Raw genomic sequence first — 26,817 nt, forward strand, 5'->3', positions numbered from 1 at the left:
TTTTGTTTGTTTGTTTTTTGTGTGGATTAGTGCTAATTAAGACACAAGAGGGCATTCTGTTATTTTTGTGCAATTCTGTCCAAAACTCACTGCCTTTAATTTGTGTGCAGGTGTTTTTCTGTCACTTTATTTCTCAGCTTGTCTTTGTTTCATATAACCTTTTCTTTGAGAAGCACTTGTCTTATGGCTTATGGAGAGTTTAGTTTTTATAAAGATGCAAAAAATCCTCAATACAGATAGAAATGCACAACAATGAACAAAAGGTTTGATTAAAAAAAAAAAAAGCTTGAAAAAAGTATCATACATTTTTTTCACTAAGAAATAGGGAAACTAGCAAACAAACTCTTTCTATAAAATGAACTGCACACATGATCTGCATTACTATGGTTGCAACTATTTATGTTCAAACACAGAGCAAAAAAAACAACTTTGTAAGATGATTCATGGGACATGCAGGGAGACAAGGAGTCAAAAAGAAGGCAGGGGAATCGAATAAGCTTCAGTGGTTAATCCAACTACTACTTAATCATTTATTGCCAAATCTGCACTTGTTTTTGGAATAAGTAGGACAGGGGCGGGTCCACGAAAACATGAGCCGGAACAAGATGAAAACCAGGACACAGCAATATGGAGCGTGCTTAAACACACAGAAGCACAGGCACATTCCAGAGTGTTACACTCACATTGCGTGCAACATCATTTTGGGAAAGTAACAGCCCTATGATGTCCAACAATGCAATTCATCTTCTGAGAAAAAAACAAATTAAAAAGATAAATTTGACGCTTCTTTAGCCTTAGAAGATATCAATCGATCATGAAGTGATATAGCATAGATCATTTGGCTTTTTCAAGAGTGTCATGTTTGATTTAAAATGTATCACAGCAGATATGAGATGCTTTAGGAACTGTCATCAGAAAGTGACAAGTGACAACCACAGCCAGTGTGGCTTTTGTGGACATACACAGCTGAATCATTGATGTGATTTACATGCAAGAGAAATAGAGGGGTGTGAGAAGAGACACAAAAGGCTGGATTTGATGTTTCCTGAACTGCTGAAAGTTTAGTTTTTAAACATGTACACCAGTTAAGAGCTTTGCAGTAGCAGTTGTTTCCTTATATTGTACATAAAGATTATTATCTGAAGTGGTCAATAAGAGGAGGATCCACACTGAGCTTTCGTAACAGTAATTGTAACAAAACATTTGACTGGACAGCTGGTGTCAGTAAGACTGTAATGCACACTCTGATTGGCTAAATATCATGCCTAGTGACAAAGGCAGAGTCCATCTGATAGATCCACTCTTTCACAGTGAGCACATATAATTGATTTACTATCTTCCTCTTGTATCCATGGAGATGCAGCCACCTCTGTCTGTGCCTTTCTCTACATCCAATTCTAGAAAACCCCACCGTATTAACACAATTCCCTTAATATTACTACTCATTTTTTAGAAGTCAAACTTTTAGCTTTACTAAAATAAGATTTGTAAAATTTTTGAATATTTATTTCATGACAATAAAATCCTTCCTACAATCACTCCGAATTCCTCTTTTATCTTTCACTTTCCAGGTGAAAAAAAAATCGTTTTTACTGAGATTAAGATCAAATCTAGTTACATAGTGAGACATGGATAACCCAGATTTGTCAAGCAAACAGCCCTCTGGGGAGGAGGCTTTTCACTCTGCATGGCTTAAATCAAGACTTGGAAATGGGACAGTACTTGCTATATATGGATCAATACTGATACCATAGGCTCAATAATGGTACTAGTCAGTACATTTCACAGACAAAGTGACAACATCGTAAATAAATGAATGTACTGACACACAAACACAGAGGAAGTAATGAGTAGTTCATGTGTTTCTCCACAAGAGGGAGCCTCCCTGTTCTCTCTTTGTTTTGCAAAGGAGCTTTTACATTTGAAGACGGATATGTGGATGCTAGAAACTGGCGAGAGGATTCTTTACAGCAGTAGAAATTGCATCAGTTAAATAGCAACATGAGCTGTCTGAGTATCTGCTGCACCGGTGCACTGTCTGCGGAAATGAAGACGGCATCTGTCTCTGATGGGAAAATAGATTAAATGGGCTGTATTTCTGCACACTCTTATCCAGCTGATACATATTAAAGCTGACAGGAAAAGATAACGAGAAGACTATGTCAGGTGGAGCTGAAAATTCTGGAAGACACACTCAAAAAAACAATATTTTCTGTTACTGATTGTTCATCTGAGTATACTATCTCACCAGAGACTCTTTAAATGCTTTTTTGTTTCACCTGTTAATGCAGTTTCCTGTGCAGCAGGAAGTCCTGAAGTGGATTGCAGGTAAAAGTCTGCTGTGCTGGGCATGACCCATTTCTATAAAAAAAAAAACAATGAATAATAGAAGAGAGTGCTGGCCTGCAGAGAGTTTTATGTCAGAAAAGGCTGAAATGTTCTTAGTTGGGATGTTTATGTGCTGTGTAACGATGGCCAGTTAAGAAATAATTAAAAGTTAATAAATCATTTAAGCCTGTGCTGCAGGTTTACAAGAATAGATCCGACATCTTCATCTCACCAGTATCCAAAAGATGTCAAATGGATGGGCTTTAGACAAAGAAGAAACATTTGATTTTATGGATGAGCTATTTTGGAGGGATTAATAACCACACATTAAAACTAAAAACATGCCTGCTTATTATTCTGTCATATGAAGTTTTGCCATTTGTTTTCTTTTTTGCAAAAATAATTGTGCATTGATTTAAACTCAAAAGGGTCAGTTTCTTTGTCAGTTTGTATATTGCTTGTTTTGTTTAGTTTTTCTCCTTTTTTCAATGTTCCTCATTTTTTGTGTCCAACAATGTATCGTTCAGTTCTATGTATATTTCTTACTGAAAGTATGAGTAAACTCCTGCAAACTCCTTGCAATTCATTACTTAATTTGCTTGTAAAAGAGTCAGCGAGTAAAACTTTAAATTATATAAAGTTGTAAAATGTTCAAATAGTTCTAATTTTAACAAAATAAATGGAGCTGAATCACTGAGTTAGGAGGAATTAAACTAAGCAAAAAAATATTTGACAAAAATGAAAATGGTGTAAATACCATGAGTACAAACTTTTAAGCATGCCATTGAAGAGTGAACGACAGTTTAGCTCACATTACATGCTTCTTTCTGTGAAAGCTTGACTGTTTGGCATCTTAGGAAGACTTTAACTAATCGCATTAGAGGAGCAACATCAGAATTAGATCATTTTCACACAGTGCAGAAGCCTTAATCCAAGTCAAATAAGCGCAGGGATTTCTTGCACTGAAATTATTCCATACTTAAACACGTGAAATAGCACAGATGCTCCATGGCCATTTCCTTTTCATTAAACATAGATTATTTAATACCTAGTGGGTATACAGTAGGAAAAGGATAAGGATGGTACATATGTCTTCTGGTAAACTATAAATATTACATATTCAAAGTTCCATATTAGGCAAGTTTGTCACAGGCTTTCTGATCTGCTTCCAGGTAAAGAAAGCAACTTAAGTTTTTTTTTTGTTGTTATTTTTTGTTTTTTGTTTGTTTAGTAACCAATATTGTTGTTAAATATCTGAAATTTTTAGATTTTAATGATAATTTGAAATGGTTTATTTTATTGAGCCTTAGAACTTTATAAATGCTGCTTTGCTTTGCTTTTATCCAGGCCAGATGCAACATTTTTAATCAACCTTGTTATGCACAAAACGTGTGGTTTAAGGGCCAGCACATGACACAGTCTCTGTAAAAATAAAAATAGTTACATTTACAGAAGTGAGATCTAAAGGTAATAAGTAGTGTTGCTTTGTAGTAACAAAAATCTGTTCAAGCATTGTGTTTGTTCTTTTTTTCTCCCACATTATCACTTTTCTTCTCACAACATGAAGCCTGCCTCCACAAAACTATTTTTCCCTACATCTCATCATGTAGGGAAATGTCTCATCATCCATATTGCTTTCCATCAGTTATAGAGTTCAGCAGCATTTTTAAAACAAATTAGTTTTATTGAAAGTGGGAGTAATCTGTTTGATGCCTGATTTTAAATCTCACTGCTCATCTGTCCAAAGCTTGTGAACGTCACACAGTAGCACATAATGGGATACACTGAAAATGATGCATCAAGACAAGGCCTGAAGGGCACACATGGCTATGCACACAGCATCGTGGCACTTTTTAATAAGCGTAATGACTAGCACAATTTGTATAACTCCCAAGTCAACAACATTTTATTTGTCTGAAAATAACTTCATTATTAAATCCATACTTAGTTAAAACACTGACAGATTTATTTATTTTTTTCTAAAGGAATCAAGTTTGTGAGCAAACTGTCATTTTGAAAAAGTTCCTTTATAATAAAAACAAAACAGCTCTATTTTTTTCTTTCTTTCTTTTTGATAAGAGGCTGTCACATTTTAATTTACTGTTTTACTATACATCTAAAGAACTTTCCTCTATTTTCATTTCTAGTCTTTTTTTAAACCTGCACAACTGCAAAAGGGTGACTACCAAGGCATGACAGCATAAACATCTGTTTAAGCAAACACATGACATGCAAGCAAACCAAGCAAGCCACAGTGACCGGAGAGAGTAGACAATTATTTGAAAATAAATAGAAAAAGAAAAAAAAACAGCTTGTAAGTCTTAACAATTTCCTCTCATTGCAGTTGCAGAAAGCGACAGGAGAGGGCATAAGAACAAGTCAGCCATAGGACGTCAGTATGTGTAGGAGGAAGAGAGGCATGAAGAAAATCAAAGAAAATAGGGGCTTTATCTGGAGAAAAGCCCGAAAAATGCAAAGATTAGGGACTGGATAACTGTAAATGTAAATGATTTAAAATGGTAAAACAGTATGTCCAAAACGAAATTGCGCGATAAAGAGAACAAAAGAGGAGAAAAAGAGGAGGAGGGGGGCTGAGCTATGAGTCAAGCGTTCAGCTCTAACACTCATGTTCCACACCCATACTTCCTTTGTTTTATTCATACTGTGCATCTACACGATCAGACTGCAGGACGCAGAGTGGGGGGATTCGCTCGTGCTCACGCAGCACAGCAAACACGCGCGTTTGCAACAGGGTGTCCTAAGCCATAAATCATGATACAATCATAGATAGAACAATATATTGCAACAATTCTGATTAATTCTTCGGACAAATGGTTCATCCTAAAAATAAACAGATCAGCTGCACAAAATGAGAAGCTACATGTGGGACGAGATGACTCACTCAATGTTCAGAACAGCTCACTGTTTCACATTCCAGAAAAAAAGGACCAGAAGGAGGCAAATGGTTTCTGTCCTAATAAATATGAAGACATTCTGAGCTCCAGGGGGATCAATCTCACTCCACGTGATTTCAGATACTCTCTGTGTGACATAACACACTGTTTATTCTTATTATTGGTGTTGTTTTTGTTATGAAAATTATTATTGGTAATATTATTATTATTATTATTAGCAGTAGTAGTGGTAGTAGTAGTAATAGTAGTAGTATCTTTTTATTCATGCCAAGTTCGAACTGAAAGTAAAAATTATTTAAACATGTCCAGTGAAAATTAGGCTTAAGTCTGGACGTTAGATAGACAATCATTAAAAAAAGAAAAATCACATCTAAGTAATGGTGATTTTGTTTTTGTGAAAATGGCGCATGATTCAAATATTTGCATTATTTTTATTATAAAGTTTAACAAAATAATATCACAAATTCTAATTTTCTTCATCCAAAAGGTATTTTGTAATTGGTCAAGTTGGTGCAGGTATTTAATATTATTAAATATTTTTTATTATCACCATTATCATCGTTATTATTATTATCATTAATATTATTACTGCATCTTTTTTAATAAATGGCTTGATTTTACTGTAATTTTATGATATTCTTAAATGCTTTGTCAATAATTCTGTTGTCGGTGTCTATGCCATCTATAGTGTTTCATTAACAACAACAACAAAAAAAACACAGAATAAAAACAATAACAAAAAGAAAAAAGAAAAAAACCTCTGTTTCAGAACTAAAACTGTCAGAACTGCAACTTTTGTTTCATCTTTCATTTGTTAATTTTAAATATCTGTTTCTAAACTCTTTACATATAGTGTGGTGATTTTATGTTAGCACTTAATCTTATTTACTATATATATATAAATTTTGTGTTTGGACGGCCCATTTTGTATCAATAAATATAAAATTTCAAATATTTAAAACACATTTACTGCATCTACCAAAAATAATAATAAATAAAATAAAAAAATATCCATCACTTTGCGAAGTAAACCACTTAAGCACACAAAGACCCCAGAGAATGTCAGAAAAACCACGGGAAGACCTTATTTGTTAAAAATAAGCAACAGATTGCCTAAAATTGCCAAAGGAGGATCAACAAGCAGAGAAACAGTCACAAGAGAAGATGAACCCTGCAGCTAGAGACTGTATATCTGTGACAGAGCATCTGATCCCAAGCCTTGCATGTGCAGAAATCAACACAACATCCAGTATTAATCAGGCAAGTATCTGGCATTTGTAACAGTTTACCCCATTTACCCCCACGGCGCACAGTGCAAACATACTGTGGCAGGAGGGCAATCCTCTTAGGAAGGCTTCACCAACTCTCTAAAGGGTCATCTCTGGATTTTCCTCACTTGTTTAGGCATTTTCTGTTTAGAAATCGTAAAAAAAAAGCTTTCACAGATTCCAGTTTACAGCAACAGCCAATTGTAGATTTCTCTGCATTTGTACTTAATGGCCCACAGTTTCACATGATGCTTCGTGCTGACCCATCAGTCAGTTCAATCCTCCAGGCCAGCCTTAATGACCTAAGCACAGCACCAGATGTTGTGTCTCTGTGAGCACTTTTACTAAACAACATCTGTTCTGAGTCCTGTTGATTAAGAAAAAAAACAAAAAAACAATATGTGCTTAAAGTAATTCAACAGAGCATTAAAGCACATTTTTATTTCATTATTATGAACATATTCTGATGATTATGTAAGTACCGTAACTAACAATTAGAAGGCAGAGACTAGATATTGATAAATGAAGCCTGGGCCATGAGCTCCTAATCTATGAAAGAGACAAAAAGTGACACTTCAATATTGGATTTGCAAAATACTTTCTTTAATGCAATTAAAAATAAATCAATTAATTAAATAAACATTCCTTGTTAACAAGAATCATCTACCAGTTAAGCTTAAAAAGAGCAGGTCCAGCAGGATATACAGCCATGAGTTAATGAACTGAGAAAGAAAAAAAAGGGATGGTTTATATAACAGTGGAAGAGAGAAAGGGTGAGGTCAGCCTGAATGTCACCCTGATTCAAGCACAACCGAGAGACAGCAAATTAATATTTCAAATGTGTTCCTGATTAAACATCTAACTAGCTTGGAGGATATGTTTGCACATTTCTTGTTCAAGGTGAAAGCTAAAGATTTCCCCCAGATCCTGAAATAAAATTCTGACATTCAGACTCAAGATATACCCCGCTAACTGAGACATAACTGTTTCACAAGAAAACTGTACGGAACGTGAGACTGTAATGTAGGCATCTGGCTTGTGGCTTCATCCAAAGTGACTCCCATGAAATGTTGTTACACACAAACACAGAAACACAGCATACATGTTGTTGTCAAAAACTCATCTCTTGTTTTGTTTCTTGAATGTTCTTTTTTGTAGTTTTGATGTTACATGGGTTGATAGTGTGCTTATGGATCACTGAAAGAAACAAAAAAAAAAAAGGGTGAGAGCAAGTAATTTTTTGAAAGTATTTCTGCTTTGTCTGGGGATAGTGTGCATGTGTCCCTTCTTAATGTCTCTGTGCTGGTCCCTGCATCAGCACCTTCTTAGTGCAGACATTCAGGTGATTTGGTGTTGTTAAATCAGGAGGTCGTTCTTGTGAATGTCAGCAGGCACGTGCACTACTGCAGTGCAGCATAGGAAGCCTTACGCTTCAAACCAAACAAAACAATACTTGCACCTGTGTTACTATTATTTTTTCAGTTAAATCAAATATTTTCTTTTTTAACACAATAAAATCAATAAGGGGTTATTTTGGTTAAAGTGATTTTATGGATAAGGAATGTTGAATTCAATAAATAATTTATGTAATTATGATTTAACAAGAAGATACTCAGCATAAATTCAAATAATGTCTGGCATCTGTTGCCCTCCGCTTTGGTTGCTAAAAGATTGTCACAAGTCTACAATGTTTGATATGGTAAAAACAAAACAAAAAAGTAAAAATAAAACTAGCATCAACCAACTGATTGCTATCATTATTTCCTCCATCTCCCTTTGTGAGAGTGCCTTTCAAAAAAGAGGGTTAGGTGTATGAGAGGAGTCTGCTGCAGCAAGTGTGAGCATGAGTGCATATGTGCGAAGACTGAAGATGGCTTTTTTTCTTGTACAGCACTGGGTGTGTGTGTATGTAAATTAGATTAGCATCACTGGTGCTGACCTCAGTGTGAATTGTGTCGTCCTCAAACAAAGCTGGAGCAATAAGAGAGAATTTGCCCTACTGACACAGCGGCACCCACACTGCACCCACACTCACAACCCTGCAGGCACGAGGCACAGCCCCACTGAGCTAAAATGCATGTGGTGGATCGAGAGGCGAGCAAATGGAGACAGGGAGAGGATGTCTGCAAAGGGCAGCACATGCAAAAGGAAAGGAAAGGCAGATGCATGAAAGTGAGAAAAGGAGGCCAAGTGGGGGAAGGGGGAGGAGATGGCTGGTGAAAGGAAAAGCTGAGACTGAAATCAGAATGGCGGGAAAGGAAGGGTAAGCAGAGAAGCTGGAGAAACTGGGATTTACACAGCACAGAAAGATGAACAAAGGACATACGTGGAACAGCAGGTGCTATACGAGCAAAATATGGCACAGTAGCCTGCAATAACTATAAAGGTCAGTATCTTACAAACTGAAAAATGTTTGAAATACAAATACACTCTGAAAAAAGAGAAAAAGCTGGTTGTAAATATGAGCAAAACATTCAGTTTAAAAGAGGAAGGGGAAAAAATGTTCAATGGAGAGCTGAAGTCTAGTTGTATATGTCAATCTAAAAGCATCTGCAGACAAAAAACAATTACTAAAAGCTTATTTGGAAAGTTTGGCATATTTATCAAATGCTTTTAATTAAAATTGTTGTTTTAGTCTCCCATTTATTTACAAAAATATTATCCTCAGAAAAAGAAAGCTTTTGCTCAAAGGCGCTGTCTGGGCTTTTTAAGGATTTGCTCAAATACAAATCATGTATAAATCTGGATTATTCATTTACAGCAGCAAGAAGAGTAATTCATGACACCTATAGAAAAAGTAAAGCCTGAAACCTATTTTGGCCAATATCAGCAATTAAGTATAATATACAATTTGTAGATCTAGTCTGACTCGTTTAAGAAAACTTGTTTAAGACAGCAAACCGCTTCTCTGCTTCTTGAGCTACAGATACTCCGCACTAATGAGGGTCAAGGAGGCAGAAAGATGCAGCAGAACATGAGACCTATGCCAGAAATAACACCAAAAGTCTTATTTAAATATTAAAATGGAAAATTAAAACCCATGAAAGCATCAGATTCTTTCCAGCACTTACAATACTGTTTCATTATGAACCACAGTGAATAAGCTAAAATGAATCTTTAACAGAAAATACCTTGATAAAATCAAAACATCATTCTTACATTCTTCTTATAGTACTAAACCTTTGATTTTGGTCAAAAATTGTCATGAGGCGATAATAAGTACATTTTGAAATCCTATATATCCTGTTTTCATTCATTTTTTCAGTAAATTAAAAAAATCTCACATAGGGTATGAAGAGTAGAACAGAAATGGAGTTTAGACTCTTAACAAATCTGCTTAGACAGCAAAGACACACATAAACATCACAGTATTGCCCAGAAGAGTGTATAAAATAAGTCTATAGCATTGTTGTCAATTGTACTGGGCACAAACGTAATTTAGTCTTCTTATCTGTTTGTTTTATCAAATTTGTACTTTGAAAATAAAAGAGTAGTATCAGAAAAAAAGCATTTTAACTGAGAAACAGTGAGAGCCTGTGAGCTTAAAATGTAATTGTTAGCTTCATGAAAGGTGTTCATATTTAATCACGTCTTCTGTGGGCATCTGCTGTCCAGGCACAGCTAAGTGCTGCTGCTGTGACATACTGAATAAGCAACATGTATGCTTTTTTCTGTCACTCGCACACAAGCATAAACACATTAACATCAATAAACACACATAGACCCACACTTGTTTATGTGTATTTATGGAAGGGACTAGGACAAAGGAAGTGGTAAAATGCTGCAATAATCCTTTCAGCCTAGACTTCATGAAACTCTGACTGTGCTCAACCTTCCCCTCCCTGTATGTAAGCTCCACTCAGACTGTAATTTATATTTCATGCTGCTCTGTCTTTAAATATGTCCTTCGTTTTCAGCTTCATTGTCTTGCAACTAAAATCACACAGTGTACTTCTGGCTCTTTTTTTTGCTGGCAAATCTACAGATGACCCAGATGTTTGAGGAGGAAAAAATTACCCCCATCAGTATATAGATTTAATTAAAAGCTTAGCCATTTCCAAATTCATCACTATGTTCATGCATTCACCATCTGGTTTTAAATGTTCATTTCATCAAAGTAGGCCACGTGTTTTCCCCTAAATAAAGGTTTTATGATTACGGGCATGATATTTCTGCAGATGAGCTTTAGCAAAGGCGCGTCCCTTCCCCCTCTTTTTCTCTTTCATCCCTCCCTTTCACTGCTGTTGCTAAGATCCGCGTCAGCACACTAGTCTGTGGAAACCAGTAGACTCCAAGAGGAGGATCACCCAGTTTGTTGCTATGGGCAACAAACAAATTTCAAGATGGAATCAGCTAAGAAGTCTAGCATACATACTTTCATTCACATGGGATAAAAAATGACCTATTTCTTTGTCAGTCAAAAGGGATTGTGTGCTCTGAAGCCTGTGGATTTTGTTTCTCATAGCTTGCAGAGCACATGCTTGATTGCAACCTCTATAAATTAATTTGTTTTTTAGGTCCTGGTCCAACATGCCAATGATCTGATCACTTTTAAATACATTTACAGCTTATTTTTTCTTCCTGCAATGAATGCTGAGGCAAAATATTATAACGCTACCTGAATGGCTGCACATTGTGATTCACTCCACACACGCCTCAGGCTCTCTCTGACCCGCTCCCTTCTTCAGCCATTCACAGTCCAGTGAATGTCTTCCAACTGCATCAGCATGCAGAGATCTCAAGCAAGTACTTTAATAAGGGAATGATTATGCATGCATTAATATTAACTCTGGCAGGTTTGACAGGAGCAAAATTTCAACAACAAAAAAAGGTAAATCAAGAAAATGACCTAATAAAAAGGAAATAAAATAAAAATAAAACATAAAAAAGTATAAATAAAATACATGAAACAAAAAAAGATAAAACGAATGTAATATTTAAAGAATATATTAACATAAAAAGTGAACAGTCAGGGTTGGGGCTAATAACCAGATCTCAATTGATGCGTGTGTAAATATTAATGCAATCTGGCCTCAAACTAAGCTTAGATGCAACTTATTTCTAAAAGTCGACAAGAATGTATGTGAATAAAAATACAGGCACCATAGCAGCTTCTTCAAGTTCCTAAAATAATTTTCAAAGTATTTGTTTTTGGTTTCATATCCTATCAGCAAAGCACTAAAGAAGTATCTCAGTGTGAACGACAGATTTTTTTTAAAATGCTTTTTAAATATATATAGAGGCTCCCCTTCTCACCATCCACGAATGGTCCAGAGGCCTGGAAGCTTGAGGATCCAATGTGCATATATTAAAAGATGTGCTCTCTCCCCACCATTTTGTTGTTGTTCAAATGTTCCCCTGAACATCATATCATTTGATATAAGAAACATTTCTTACCTCCTCACAAAATTTTCTTCTATCTGGAAGAACAAGTGTGTTTGCATGACTTCCAGAAACTATAGTAGATCCAACACTCATTCTGGGTCCCACTAACATGTAGCGTTTGTCTCCAGATCTGTACTGGATGCTGTGACACAGTGTTCCATCATAATTGGGCTCTGGCAGATATTTGGAAGTATAGTCTGTGGACTTGGAGCACTGCATTGCAATCAGCACGATGATGCTGATGAGAAAAAGCAGGGAAACGGAGCCCAAAGTGATGATGAGGTAAAAAGTCACCTGACTGTCCTCATCCTCCGCTGCTGCACTTTGAACATCAGAAGCTGCAAAAGCCTCTTTGGGCTCCACAAGTTTGACAATGACAGTAGCTGTTGCTGAGAGGGAAACGTTGCCATTGTCTTTGACCAGGATGAGCAGTTTGTGTTCAGCCTCGTCTGTCTCTGTGAACGAGCGGAGAGTTCGGATCTGTCCTGTATAGCGGTCCAAAGCAAAGAGACTGTGGTCAGTCACTTGCTGCAGTGAGAACAGCAGCCAGCCGTTATATCCTATATCAGCGTCATAGGCTCGGACTTTAGTCACCAAGTGTCCTGCGTTCACGTTGCGGGGAATCTCCTCCACCCCTTCAGCAGAACCGTTGGAGCTGACTGGATACAGGATGACTGGAGCGTTGTCGTTCTGATCCAGAATGAACACGTTCACTGTCACGTTGCTGCTCAGAGGCGGACTTCCTGAATCTGTGGCAACAACATGGAACTGGAACGTTTTTACACTTTCATAGTCAAAGCTTTTCATAGCTACAACTTCTCCACTTTCAGAATTAATGCTCAGAAATGAAGCTAGTTTTGTGTATTCATTCTCAAGTTTCGCCATAGAAAATGACAGAACAGCATTATTCCCTTCATCATAGTCATGAGCACTAACAGAAAAAAGAGGAACTCCAACAGCATTGTTTTCAGCCATATAGAACATAAAAGGATTTGATGGAAACTTTGGACTATTATCGTTAACATCTGAGACTCTCACATTTAATGTTAATTGAGATGACAAAGGTGTTTCAGCAGCATCTTTTGCAACTATTGTTAAGGTGTAGCTTGCCTGATGTTCTCTATCCAGGAAAGACTTCGTAATTATGGAATACATATTCTCTTGTGACGAAGGAGTTAATGTAAAAGGTGCCTCTTCAGTTATGGAGCAGATTACTTTTCCATTCGCACCTGAATCTCTATCTGTAACACTTAACAGTGCGACTGTTCTACCAGGTTTAGAGTCTTCGGGAACAGCATTTGATAAAGATGTCACCTCAATCTCAGGTGCATTATCATTTAGATCAGCAATAGTTATCATGACACTTTTTTCTGTTGCTAACGGAACCAATCCTTTATCAGAGGCTTTGATGTCAATCTCATATTTGTCTTTTTCTTCAAAATCTATGAGTCCTTTCACGGTTATAACTCCTGTTTTAGCATCAATTTCAAAAAGTTTGCGTATTTTATTATTCACATTATTCCCAAAGGAATAAACCACCTCTCCGTTTAAACCATCATCTGAATCTGTGGCGTTCATTTGAATAACACTTGTCCCAACAGGCGAATTTTCCTCTAGCACAGCACTATATGAATCTTTGACAAAAACTGGCATATTATCGTTAATATCTAAAACATTTATAATAATTGTCATCGTTCCTGATCTCGCAGGCTTTCCGCCATCAACAGCCGTAAGGCGCAAAATGTGATGACGTGCAGCTTCTTTGTCCAGCGGTTTCTGCAAATACAAAATAGGGATTTTACCATCATCTCCTCTGTCTTTGACCTCCAAGCGAAAATGATCATTCTGACTGAGCTTGTAATTCTGAACAGAATTTACACCGCTGTCAGGATCAGCGGCCGCTTGGAGCTGGAATCGCGCTCCGGGTAAAGCAGATTCAGAAATCTCTAGCTGCGTCTCGTTGTCGGGGAAGGTGGGTGAGTGGTCGTTCACATCCAGAACCTCAACACTGACATAGTGGACCTCCAAGGGATTCTCCAGCACCGTCTTTATGTTGATAATGCAGTTGGTGACGCCTTCACACACCTCCTCTCGGTCTATTTTGCGGTGAACGGTTAAGACTCCATTACTGTTGAGTTCAAAGAGGCGTACGGCAGATCCCGAGACAATGCGAAAGCCTCGGGTTTCCAGAGCACTGCGATCCAGCCCGACATCTTTAGCGATATTCCCAACAACAGCCCCCACCGTGAGCTCCTCGGGAATTGCGTATCGCAGTTGTGCCAAAGAGGAATTTAAAGAAAGACCCAGATAAACTAGGAGCATGGACAGGAGCTCAGACCACTTCACGTGTCCTCCTCGTGCCATAGTCAACTCGAAGGAAAATAAAAAATAGGATTTGTAAGATACAAAATTGTCCTTATGTTCGCTTTTTCAAGAGAACATAATTAGAATAAAAAATAGCTGCGCGCAACGATGCCGATGACAGCTCTGCAAAAAACAATGGATTTGAAGCCATCGCCCCACAACGTCATACAACCAATAAGAAAAGCCTATCTAAGCGAGAGTCCTCCACTTTTACATCCAGTGACACCATGCGAGCTGCTGTTACAGTACAGATGCATCGTCAACAAGGTGGAACTAGAAGAGATCTCCTGTTTTGTGGCCGGTTCCACGTTTCACTGCCACGCAACATATTGACAAAAAGTGAAAAAAGCCAATAATCGAGAAGCTCATAAAAGGAATAGAAAAAGAAACATAAAACTAAACAACTATGTTATTATATTTTCCGCTATGCCAATCCTCACATGTCCAAGAAAGTGGACGATAATAGACTCGGTCAGTCACTGTACTAGTGTATTCCCCTATTTTGAAGGGTGAAACATTGTTTATGTTTGTTTGCATAATCACGTTTTCCACATACATTGTGAACGTGGATGTATATACAAATAAATATACAATGTCCTAAATTTGTGCTCGCGCTTGAGTGTCCCCCGGAGTCCCTGTGCGTGTGTACATGCGAATTTGTTGCTTTTTGATTTTTATTGTGTCCTTATTTTTGCTTAAAATACATTTTGTGGACAAGGGTACTTTATGAAAAAAAAAGAAAAACTGAAAACCTGCAAGTATATTTTTTAATAAATTGCAGAAATGAAAAAAATAAAATGCTAATTCCTTTTTTGAGTTACTCCTAATCCTAAAATATAATTTCTTAAAACATTTTCGATTTATTAAGTTTCAGAAGTATGTTTGTAAATGCTTACAAGCTTTTCCATTATATCAGACCCCTGACCAATAGATCCCCACAACTATCTAAACAATCAAAAAATGCAGGGGTATATTTTAAAAAGTGTCAATTCATGTGACTGTCGATGTTTTCTAACATTTCCTTCTTTTTCAATTAAATACAATCAATCAAGTCTCAAAAACTTCAGTCACAAACAATAAATTTTAGACTGACTTTCGCTTCCTTTTTCAGAACCATGGACAGCATAATACCGAAAGTGCTTTTGGAAAGACTTTCAAGGACTACATCAGACAACTCACTAATTCTAAATCGACACCAGTATCTCAATAATCCAAATATGTGAAGAAATATTCTAAGTGTAATTTTATGTGTGTGGTAAAGGCTATTTGACAAAAAAAAAAAAAAAAAAAAAAAGAACTCAAAAAAATGAAAGATTCTGGACTAACGTTTCCTTCCATTTTTGGCACTATGGACAGCAAATGAAAAAAATATGATAATTATATTCACAGCAAACAAATGCAAGCTTTTCTCCCTAAATATTTTTTGAAGGAGAGGGCACCACCACATACATGTTTAAGAAATTAAAAACATAAATATTTGCAGTGTTATGAACAAGTTTAATAACCCATATTTATCCTAAGCTTGATAAAATGGAAACAAAATATTACATAATTTAACTTTATTACCACAAAACTCAGAAGCACCAGTAATCTAAAGAGAAGAAAAGGAACTATACATTAAAAATGCTAAAAAGTAGAAAGTAATGGGCAGCAAAAGTAGCTAAACTACATACCTAAATGAGTGAAAATTTACAATCAAAGCACAAGGACACATAAAAAACTACTTCCAATAAATAAATAAAAAAGGTTTTAGATTTTAAGTTTTAAATTGTTTTACCTCATCAGATGTCCTTCTGTCAGGGAGCACAAGTGTGTTTGCATGACTTCCAGGAACTATAGTAGATCCAACACTCATTCTGGGTCCCACTAACATGTAGCGTTTGTCTCCAGATCTGTACTGGATGCTGTGACACAGTGTTCCATCATAATTGGGCTCTGGCAGATATTTGGAAGTATAGTCTGTGGACTTGGAGCACTGCATTGCAATCAGCACAATGATGCTGATGAGAAAAAGCAGGGAAACGGAGCCCAAAGTGATGATGAGGTAAAAAGTCACGTGACTGTCCTCATCCTCCGCTGCTGCACTTTGAACATCAGAAGCTGCAAAAGCCTCTTTGGGCTCCACAAGTTTGACAATGACAGTAGCTGTTGCTGAGAGGGAAACGTTGCCATTGTCTTTGACCAGGATGATCAGTTTGTGTTCAGCCTCGTCTGTCTCTGTGAACGAGCGGAGAGTTCGGATCTGTCCTGTATAGCGGTCCAAAGCAAAGAGACTGTGGTCAGTCACTTGCTGCAGTGAGAACAGCAGCCAGCCGTTATATCCTATATCAGCGTCATAGGCTCGGACTTTAGTCACCAAGTGTCCTGCGTTCACGTTGCGGGGAATCTCCTCCACCCCTTCAGCAGAACCGTTGGAGCTGACTGGATACAGGATGACTGGAGCGTTGTCGTTCTGATCCAGAATGAACACGTTCACTGTCACGTTGCTGCTCAGAGGCGGACTTCCTGAATCTGTGGCAACAACATGGAACTGGAACGTTTTTACACTTTCAAAATCAAAGTTTTTTAGAGTAGAGATAGCTCCTGTTTCAGAGTCAATGTTTAAAAATGAAACAATTCCCTTGTCTTTGTTTTTTTCCAAATTATACAAAATAAGTGCATTGTCACCCTCATCATTATCTGTTGCCCTGACTGAAAATAGAGGGGCATCAATTTGATTATTTTCAATTAAATAAAAAGTTTGTGGACCAACAAGAAACTCAGGTTTGTTGTCATTCACATCTGAAACCACAACTGTGATTGTTTTTTGTGATGAAAGTGGTGGAACGCCAGCATCTTTTGCAATTACTGTTAATGCATACAGAGATTTTGTTTCTCTATCTAGTGGTGAGGTGGTTACTATAGCATACATATTGTTCTGTAGCGACGGATATATAGAAAAAGGAGCATCATCAGAAAGAAAGCAAGATACCTTTCCATTTGAACCCGAGTCAAGATCACTGACACTGATTAAACCAACTGTAGTTTCAATTTTACAGTCCTCTGGGACTGATTCAGAAAAGGATGTGACTTCAATTTTGGGGATATTATCGTTTAAGTCAACAATTTTTATTGTAACAATTTTGTCCACGAATAAAGGCACAGGGCCTTTGTCTGTTGCTCGAACATCAATTTCAAAATTTTTAGTTTGTTCATAATCAATTTCTCCAATCACTTTAATTTCACCAGTCTGTGAGTCTATACTGAACAGATTTTTCAGACTGACGTCCACCTCTTTACCAAACGAGTAAACAATTTCCCCGTTTGTGCCCTCATCCAAATCAGTGGCGTTAATTTGAACAACAACTGTTCCAGGGGGCACATTTTCATTCAGCGTGACACGATATGCATCTTGGGTAAAAACTGGGGAATTGTCGTTAACATCAAGTACTTCAATCAGTAGTTCAATTGTGCCAGACTTCGCTGGCCTCCCGCCATCTATAGCTTTTAGCAAAAGCTTATGTTTCCCGACAGTCTCTCTGTCTAATTTCTTCTGTAAAACCAGGAACGGGGTCTTGCGGTCCTCGCCCCTCTCCTCAACTTCTAATCGAAATAGATAATTTTGACTTAGTTTATACTGCTGAATGGAAAACTGAAGACCGTCTGCGTCACGTGCGGGCTGGAGCTGAAATCTCGCTCCCGGCAATGCCGATTCAAATATTTCAAGCCGCTTTTCTCTCTCAGAGAAGCTCGGGGAGTGGTCGTTCACGTCCAGCACCTCTATGCCCACGTAATGAATTTCCAGGGGTTTTTGAAGCACTGTTTTCAGATTTATTACACAAGTGCTGCTGCGCTCACAGATCTCCTCCCTGTCTACGTTCCTTCTGACATACAGGAAACCGTCGTCCTCGTTAAAGCGGAAAAGAGGTTCAATGGAGCTGTCAATGATGCGATATCCCCTGGCTTTCAGGTCATTTTTATCAATGCCCAGGTCCTTCGCTATATTTCCAACAACAGTCCCTTCATTTACCTCCTCCGAGATGGAATATCTGATCTGAGCCGCAGTTTCCCCCAAGAACGTCCCCAAAGCCACCGCAAAAACCAGGCATCCCCACCACCTGAACAGGCGCCTTCTTTGTTCCATGTCCGACAGGAAATAATAAAAACAAGGAAGGAAGATATATCAAATGTGTTTCAAAAAAATGTATTCCTCTGTAGATCGAAATCCGTCACGGTCACGTCGCAAAAGCAATCAAAAAGCTCCGGTTTCATGTTCAAGTCCGAACCGCTACATGACAAAATACAACTGTGTGTCCGTTGGTAGAAAGAAGAAAAAAAAGGCTTAGACGTTGTTTGTACGACACTGACACCATGCGAATCATCGTGTTATTGTAGTTTCTGATGAGTAAATATGGAAATATCCACCAATCCTTTTGTTTCTAATCTACCTGTCAATAAAATTATATGGGTATACACTAAAAGTTATGTCGAAGTTAGCTTTCAAAAAGCACCTGTCCATAAACTAAATTATCACAAACAATAATCTTAAACATGTTTCGTAATGTAAGTAAGAATGGCAGTTATGATTTAGCACAACAGCAACGGTTCTGGGGAAAACATTCAGGACCAAGGACAGCACAACTGTGTCACGCAGAGTCACTGAAACTGGACCAAAAGCAGCCACTGCTGATTTTCAGTTCTCCCCTCCCCCACACACACCAAAGAAAAGTTAGGTAAATGCAACTATTTAACATGACCTCTTGAAGACAATTTCACACTCTATACTGGAAACGTTTGCATATATTAAAATATTAAATTTATTCTACTAACCAAAAATACTTAACAAATTCCACAGTACTTTTCTTTGTAATATTTGTATAGAAAAAGAGAGCTATAACATTTAGCTCATCCAAAACAGTCTATGCAAGTGAATCTTTCTAAAACAAAAGCTATTTCTTATGTTCTTTTCAAATACCACAGTAATCTATGCGTAAAAGTATGGGAAGAAGTCTGTGTATTCAAAAACTTATCTTAACTTATTTTTTGTTGTGAAAAAAAGAAGTATGTTAAATTGCATGCTCAATAACCCCCAAATATCCAGCCTTTTAAAAAAATAGGAATTGTATCATATAACTTGATTACTGCAGGATTCAGAGAGCTTGCAATACAACTCAAAAATAAAATTTAAAAAATAATAAATACCCCAAACTGATGCATATAAATTTGCTGAAATCATTGGTAAGTGAATAGCTCTACCACAAAAAGGTTTTTTGATTGGATCCAAAAACATTCTTAATACATTACTTTCTTTTTTCTTACCTCTTCAGATGTTTTCCTTCTGTCAGGGAGCACAAGTGTGTTTGCATGACTTCCAGGAACTATAGTAGATCCAACACTCATTCTGGGTCCCACTAACATGTAGCGTTTGTCTCCAGATCTGTACTGGATGCTGTGACAAAGCGTTCCATCATAATTGGGCTCTGGCAGATATTTGGAAGTATAGTCTGTGGACTTGGAGCACTGCATTGCAATCAGCACAATGATGCTGATGAGAAAAAGCAGGGAAACGGAGCCCAAAGCGATGATGAGGTAAAAAGTCACGTGACTGTCCTCATCCTCCGCTGCTGCACTTTGAACATCAGAAGCTGCAAAAGCCTCTTTGGGCTCCACAAGTTTGACAATGACAGTAGCTGTTGCTGAGAGGGAAACGTTGCCATTGTCTTTGACCAGGATGAGCAGTTTGTGTTCAGCCTCGTCTGTCTCTGTGAACGAGCGGAGAGTTCGGATCTGTCCTGTATAGCGGTCCAAAGCAAAGAGACTGTGGTCAGTCACTTGCTGCAGTGAGAACAGCAGCCAGCCGTTATATCCTATATCAGCGTCATAGGCTCGGACTTTAGTCACCAAGTGTCCTGCGTTCACGTTGCGGGGAATCTCCTCCACCCCTTCAGCAGAACCGTTGGAGCTGACTGGATACAGGATGACTGGAGCGTTGTCGTTCTGATCCAGAATGAACACGTTCACTGTCACGTTGCTGCTCAGAGGCGGACTTCCTGAATCTGTGGCAACAACGTAGAACTGGAACGTTTTTACACTTTCAAAGTCGAAACTTTTTAACGCTACCACCTCTCCACTATCAGAGTTAATGTTTAAGAAGGAAACTAATTTGCTGTTATCATTTCCATCCCTCACAATGTGATAGGTAATTCGTGCATTTTCACTTTCATCATGGTCAAAAGCCTTTATGGAAAACAAAACAGCTCCTGGCTCATTGCCTTCAGAAGCATAAAAAATATAGGGTCTAATAGAAAACTCTGGATTGTTGTCATTCACGTCAGATATCACAACATTTATAGTCTTTTCAGAGGAATGTGCTGGTTGCCCAGCATCTTTTGCAACCACAGTAATGCTGTATTGTGACTGCTTTTCTCTGTCCAACTGGGATTTTGTGACCAAGGAGTACATCCTGTCCTGCACAGAAGGAGATAAATTAAAAGGTGTCTCTCCATCTACACTGCACACAACTTTTCCATTCAGACCAGAGTCCTGGTCATTTATGCTAATTAGAGCAACCGTTGTTCCAGGTTTGGAATCTTCAGGGACTGAACTGGAAAATGAAGTGATCTCAATCTCCGGTACGTTGTCATTCACATCAATGATTGAAATTACAACACCTTTTTGTGATGCTAAAGGGGCTACTGCTTTATCTGATGCCTGAATGTCAATTTGATATTTATCCCTTTCCTCATAGTCTATTGAACCTATTACAGTTATTTCCCCTGTGTTTGCATTAATTTCAAAAAACTTTAAGAATTTAGGATTTACACTGTTACTGAATGAGTAAACCACTTCTCCATTACGTCCTTCATCTAAATCTGATGCGTTCACTTTAAGGACTGTTGAGCCAATTGGGGAGTTTTCCTCTAGCGTGACGGAGTAAACATCTCTTGAGAAGACTGGTGCATTATCGTTCACATCCAAAACATTTACTATTATGGTGACCTCTCCTGATTTGGGTGGTTTACCCCCATCTATCGCTGTCAGTACTAACATGTGTCTCTCGCATGCTTCCCTGTCTAATGATTTTTGAATAATCAGCACAGGTATTTTACCATCTTCCCCCGTATCTTTAATATCCAAACGAAAGTGATCATTAGAGCTGAGCGTATACTGTTGAATGGAGAATGGACCTGCGTCGGGATCACGCGCAGGCTTCAACAGAATACGTGTTCCGGGGAAAACGGTCTCTGAAATTTCCAATCTAGTTTCATTTTCTGCAAAAGTCGGCGAGTGGTCATTTATATCTAACACTTCGATGATTACATGGTGAACCTCAAGCGGATTCTCCAGGACTATCTTTACATTTATCACACATGTGCGGGTGCGCTCACAGACCTCCTCCCTGTCAATTTGTTGGCTGACGTACAGGAAGCCATCCGTCTGATCTACATGAAACAGGGAATCTGTTCCTCCTGAACCGATCCGGTATCTTCTGACCTTCAATGAGCTTTTGTCTAATCCCAGGTCCTTCGCTGTGTTCCCAACCGCCGTTCCTTCTTTAACTTCTTCCGCTATTGAATAGCGGATTTGCGCTGCGGACACGCTCCACAAACACGCTGCGACCACGCAGCTCATCCATCCTCTCACCCATCGTCCCCGGTGTCCTCTTTGTTCCATCATCACAATGAATTCGTCGTTTAAAGATGAAGTTAAATGATTTTGATGAAATACATACTTTAAATAAAGAGAGGTTGGCTAGAAAAATGATTAAAATCCTGGAAAAAATGCGGTAATATCCACCAACAAGCAATTCAGTCCGTGAATGAGTTGAAAGCAGAGAACAGGCGGAAATAAAACGCAGTGATAGCAAGGCAGCATTCTTTTTCTCCAGCACACCGACACCAAGCGACGCTACTGCTTACTGCAATATCTCTTTTTGGTATTAAACAAATACGCAAATCAAAATTGACACAATTTTCCAGGTTAGAGCACAAAAGCCGAAAATAAGGAAAAACTATTTGAACCTAAAATGTTTATCCAGTACAAAGGTCGTGACAACATGTTTCAACCATTCTTTTTTTTTTTAAAAGTATTGCTTTAAACATAAGGTCCTTACACAAAATGTATGAACAAATAAATAAAGTCATTTAGTATAGAATTTGATCATAATCATGACACAGTGATGGACTTCTCTATAGATGTGGAGCCAAACAGCCAAACGAATGTCATGAGGAGTTAAAGAATTGTCGCAAAACAAACTTACATTCTATAGAAAACATAAGGAAGTGAACTATTGCAGATACAAAGAAATAATGAGCTCTAATACACATAGCTCCCTTGACAAAGATAGGACTGTCTTTTTTTTGACAACTATATTTGCCCAGATATGTATATTTATTATTTCCATTTGAGGCAGCCAAAGAACGTGACCATATAAAAATTTTTCTACTAAACAAAATCTGAATTAAAATTTACTATAAACCTAATACTTCCAGGCTGCAACACATGAAGCATTTCGTTTTGATGGTATTAACTTTATCATCATAATACAAGGTATTTGATAAACTGTCAACCTACTTGAATTTGTTTATTTTTCAACTTAGCTGAAAAGGTGTGGCATCAAACAAGGTATTCTTTTCTAGATGTTTTTTGTTTTGATAAATGAGAATGTAATTATGATTTACTGTGATAAATTTTGTGATTTTTTTCTTTGCGTTGGAACATGGGAATGTTTATGTGTATATAAACATGGCACATGATGTGCTCATAATAAAGAACAATATCCAACAGTTCTCAAATTGCTACACAATCACTGATCCTGTATTTTCCTAACTTCTAGAATGTTGAAACTTATGGAAAAAAGGCCTTAATTAATAAAATACCTTTAAATATTTGTGCAACACAAGAGAAACAGGATGATAGAAGAAAAGAATCAAAATCTGATGTACAGCACACGCCTGCTGAATGGTTGCTATGGTATAAAAACGTGCACACGCGCAAAAACACAGCCAAAAAAGATGAAGACAGATATGGTCAATAAACAAGCATTAGATTGTAATAAACACAACTTCTAGGAACCTTTACAGATCTATCTTGCAGTAAGCCAATGCCAATTTCAATAGTGACAACAGCAACATTCTGTTATGCAGTAGTCATGATTGGAAATTCTCACTAAATCCATGACTTCAGAAAGCTATTTTCTCAGTACAATTCACAAATAAATGTTAGCTTTCATCTTGTGAAAACCACCAAAATGTAAACTATTAAAAAAGACAAACAACTTTGTGTTTTTATTGGCACAAGTCTGCCAATGGGGCCAGAAGAAAAAGCAGGGAATTGCAGCCCAAAGTGAGGATGAGTAAGCCTGTATCACGTATCCTGTTTGTATCATAATCCAATTTAGTTGTTCTTCATGTTTTGTAAGGATGTCAGAAAAAAAGAAAAGAGAAGGAACAGTTTTTCTTTGATAAATGTTTGCAAGTGAATGCCAATTTTTTTAAAGTAACCTTATTGACAATTTGCACAGATGTGAGAGCACAGCATCATAAAATACACATTACTGTAATTTTTAAAATACTATAGTTGGGGTGTGAAGCAAATATCCAGCATGATGTGACTACCAAAAGTTTAAGCTTTCTTACAAACATTAGTCCACCATGTCAAATAACCTCCATCATACCAGGCTCCAATTTTGTCATATCTTTTCCTCACAATATCTCTCGCCTGTTAGCTCAATAAACGCAAGTAGTGTCTAACCAAACCTAATACCCGCAGGACTCAGAGAACTTGGAGTAAGAATAAAAGGCAAACACAAAAATATCATTATGCAAATCACGAAGACTCCAAAAATATGCTAATAAAACCAAAAAAATAGAGACTTTTATGTATAAAAGTAGATTATCATAGCAAAAAAAACAAAGAAATAAATTTTCTATTAACATACCTCATCAGATGTTTTTCTTCTGTCAGGAAGCACAAGAGTGTTTGCGTGACTTGCAGGAACTATAGTAGATCCAACACTCATTCTGGGTCCCACTAACATGTAGCGTTTGTCTCCAGATCTGTACTGGATGCTGTGACACAGTGTTCCATCATAATTGGGCTCTGGCAGATATTTGGACGTATAGTCTGTGGACTTGGAGCACTGCATTGCAATCAGCACGATGATGCTGATGAGAAAAAGCAGGGAAACGGAGCCCAAGGTGATGATGAGGTAAAAAGTCACGTGACTGTCCTCATCCTCTGCTGCTGCACTTTGAACATCAGAAGCTGCAAAAGCCTCTTTGGGCTCCACAAGTTTGACAATGACAGTAGCTGTTGCTGAGAGGGAAACGTTGCCATTGTCTTTGACCAGGATGAGCAGTTTGTGTTCAGCCTCGTCTGTTTCTGTGAACGAGCGGAGAGTTCGGATCTGTCCTGTATAGCGGTCCAAAGCAAAGAGACTGTGGTCAGTCACTTGCTGCAGTGAGAACAGCAGCCAGCCGTTATATCCTATATCAGCGTCATAGGCTCGGACTTTAGTCACCAAGTGTCCTGCGTTCACGTTGCGGGGAATCTCCTCCACCCCTTCAGCAGAACCGTTGGAGCTGACTGGATACAGGATGACTGGAGCGTTGTCGTTCTGATCCAGAATGAACACGTTCACTGTCACGTTGCTGCTCAGAGGAGGACTTCCGGAATCTGTGGCAACAATGTGGAACTGGAACGTTTTTACACTTTCAAAGTCAAAACTTTTCAGGGCTACAACTTCTCCACTTTCAGAGTTTACATTCAGAAATGATGTAAACAGATTATCTGTATCTCTGTCTCTTAAAATGGAATATGAAATAAGAGCATTGCTGCCCTCATCACTGTCATGGGCTGTAACTGATAGAACTGTTTTTCCTGGACTGTTGTTCTCTTTTATGTAGAAGTTAACTGGATTCCGTAGGAATGTGGGGACGTTATCATTCACATCAGAAACAACAACCGTGATGCTTTTCTCTGATGACAAGGACGGTTCTCCCGCATCTTTAGCTACAATTATCACTTCATAATGATTCTGCTGTTCACGATCTAAAACTTGTTTGGTTACTAGAGAGTACATGTTGTTCTGTGAAGAAGGGTTTATTATAAAAGGGAGGTTCTGGTCTATGAAGCACAGAACTTTTCCATTAACGCCAGAATCTGAGTCTTTCACACTAATTAATGCCACTGTGCTGCCTGGTTTTGAATCCTCAGGGAGCGCACGTGAAAATGATGTCACTTCTATTACCGGAACGTTGTCATTTAGATCTACAATAACAATATTTACAGTCTTTTCTGCTTTTAACGTTGCTGCCCCCCTATCAGAGGCTTGAATATCGAGTTCATATTTGTCATTAACTTCAAAATCTAGTATCCCTATCACAGTAATCACTCCAGTGATGCCATTCAAGTCAAAAAGTTCTCTTACTTTTGGATCCACATCATTTCCAAAAGAATAAACTATTTCTCCATTTGAACTTTCATCCAAATCTGTTGCAGATACTTGGATCACAGTTGTTCCAACAGGAGCATTTTCTTTCAGATGAGCAACGTATGAATCCTGACTAAAAACTGGAGGATTATCATTAACATCAGAAACGTTCACAATTATGGTCATGTTTCCTGATCTCGGAGGTTTACCTCCATCAAAGGCTGTTAAAAGTAAAACATGACTCTTTACTGTCTCTCTGTCCAGCGGTTTTTGGAGAACTAAACTGGGTGTTTTACGATTCTCCCCTCGATCTTTAACTTCCAATCGAAAATAATCATTCTGACTCAGTTTGTAATGTTGAACAGAAAAGGATCCGATATCAGCATCACGCGCAGCTTTCAACTGAAACCTCGCACCTGGTAAAGCAGATTCTGAAATTTCAAGAACATTTTCTTCTTCCGGGAAGCTCGGCGTGTGGTCATTTACATCCACAATCTCCACAGCAACATAATGGACCTCCAGCGGGTTTTCCAGCACGGTTTTTACATCAATGACGCAAGCCTTGCTGCGGTCACACATTTCCTCCCGATCGAGTTTTTCATTTACATACAATAGTCCATCATCCTGGTTTATCCTAAACGGAGACGTTTCGGATGCATCGACAACTCGGACTCCACGTTCTCTCAGAGTGATCTTATCCACACCTAAATCCTTTGCGATATTTCCGACCACAGTTCCCTTTTGAACTTCCTCGTGGATTGAATATCTGATTTGTCCTGAAGTGCAGCTCAAAAACGAAGAAAGAACCACGAATACAATCCACTTTGGTCCGCTCCACGGCCGAGCTCTCCTTTGTTCCATGACACAACCATTAAGCAATCACAATAACAAACAAGAATAGGAGATTTCCTTAATTTAAAAAAGAAACACTTGTCTTTCATCCAAATGAGCAAAACAATCAGGTTTTATCCGATAGGTATTTAACGGTAACACTGCTGAATTTAACCGCAAGCAAACAAAACGTCTCACTGAAATGACGTGAAAGAAAGGGTGGGCGTAGACAAGAAGAAAATATGTAGCTATATGAGATTATAGACTGACACCAAGTGTCCAAAACTTGTACAACAGCGTCATGATTTAGAGC

General features: G+C 38.0%; 1 protein-coding gene across 1 annotated transcript; it reads right to left on the reverse strand.

Annotated features, from left to right (window-relative positions):
• Nucleotides 1–2,267: 2,267 nt before the first annotated feature.
• LOC111948005 (protocadherin alpha-7-like) lies at nucleotides 2,268–26,817 on the reverse strand. Its single transcript, XM_023959174.1, has 2 exons — nucleotides 24,180–26,817; nucleotides 2,268–7,708 (listed from the first exon to the last, which is right to left on the reverse strand). Exons 1-2 carry the CDS (start codon nucleotides 26,532–26,534, stop codon nucleotides 7,706–7,708), a joined length of 2,358 nt encoding a protein of 785 aa, XP_023814942.1. The 5' UTR covers nucleotides 26,535–26,817; the 3' UTR covers nucleotides 2,268–7,705.

This window comes from Oryzias latipes, chromosome 10 (genome assembly GCF_002234675.1).
Source record: "Oryzias latipes chromosome 10, ASM223467v1".
NCBI lineage: Eukaryota > Metazoa > Chordata > Actinopteri > Beloniformes > Adrianichthyidae > Oryzias > Oryzias latipes.

Bases quoted from the DNA above. Each gene is read 5' to 3' on its own strand.
- LOC111948005 (XM_023959174.1), bottom strand. From the start codon at position 26,534: ATGGAACAAAGGAGAGCTCGGCCGTGGAGCGGACCAAAGTGGATTGTA.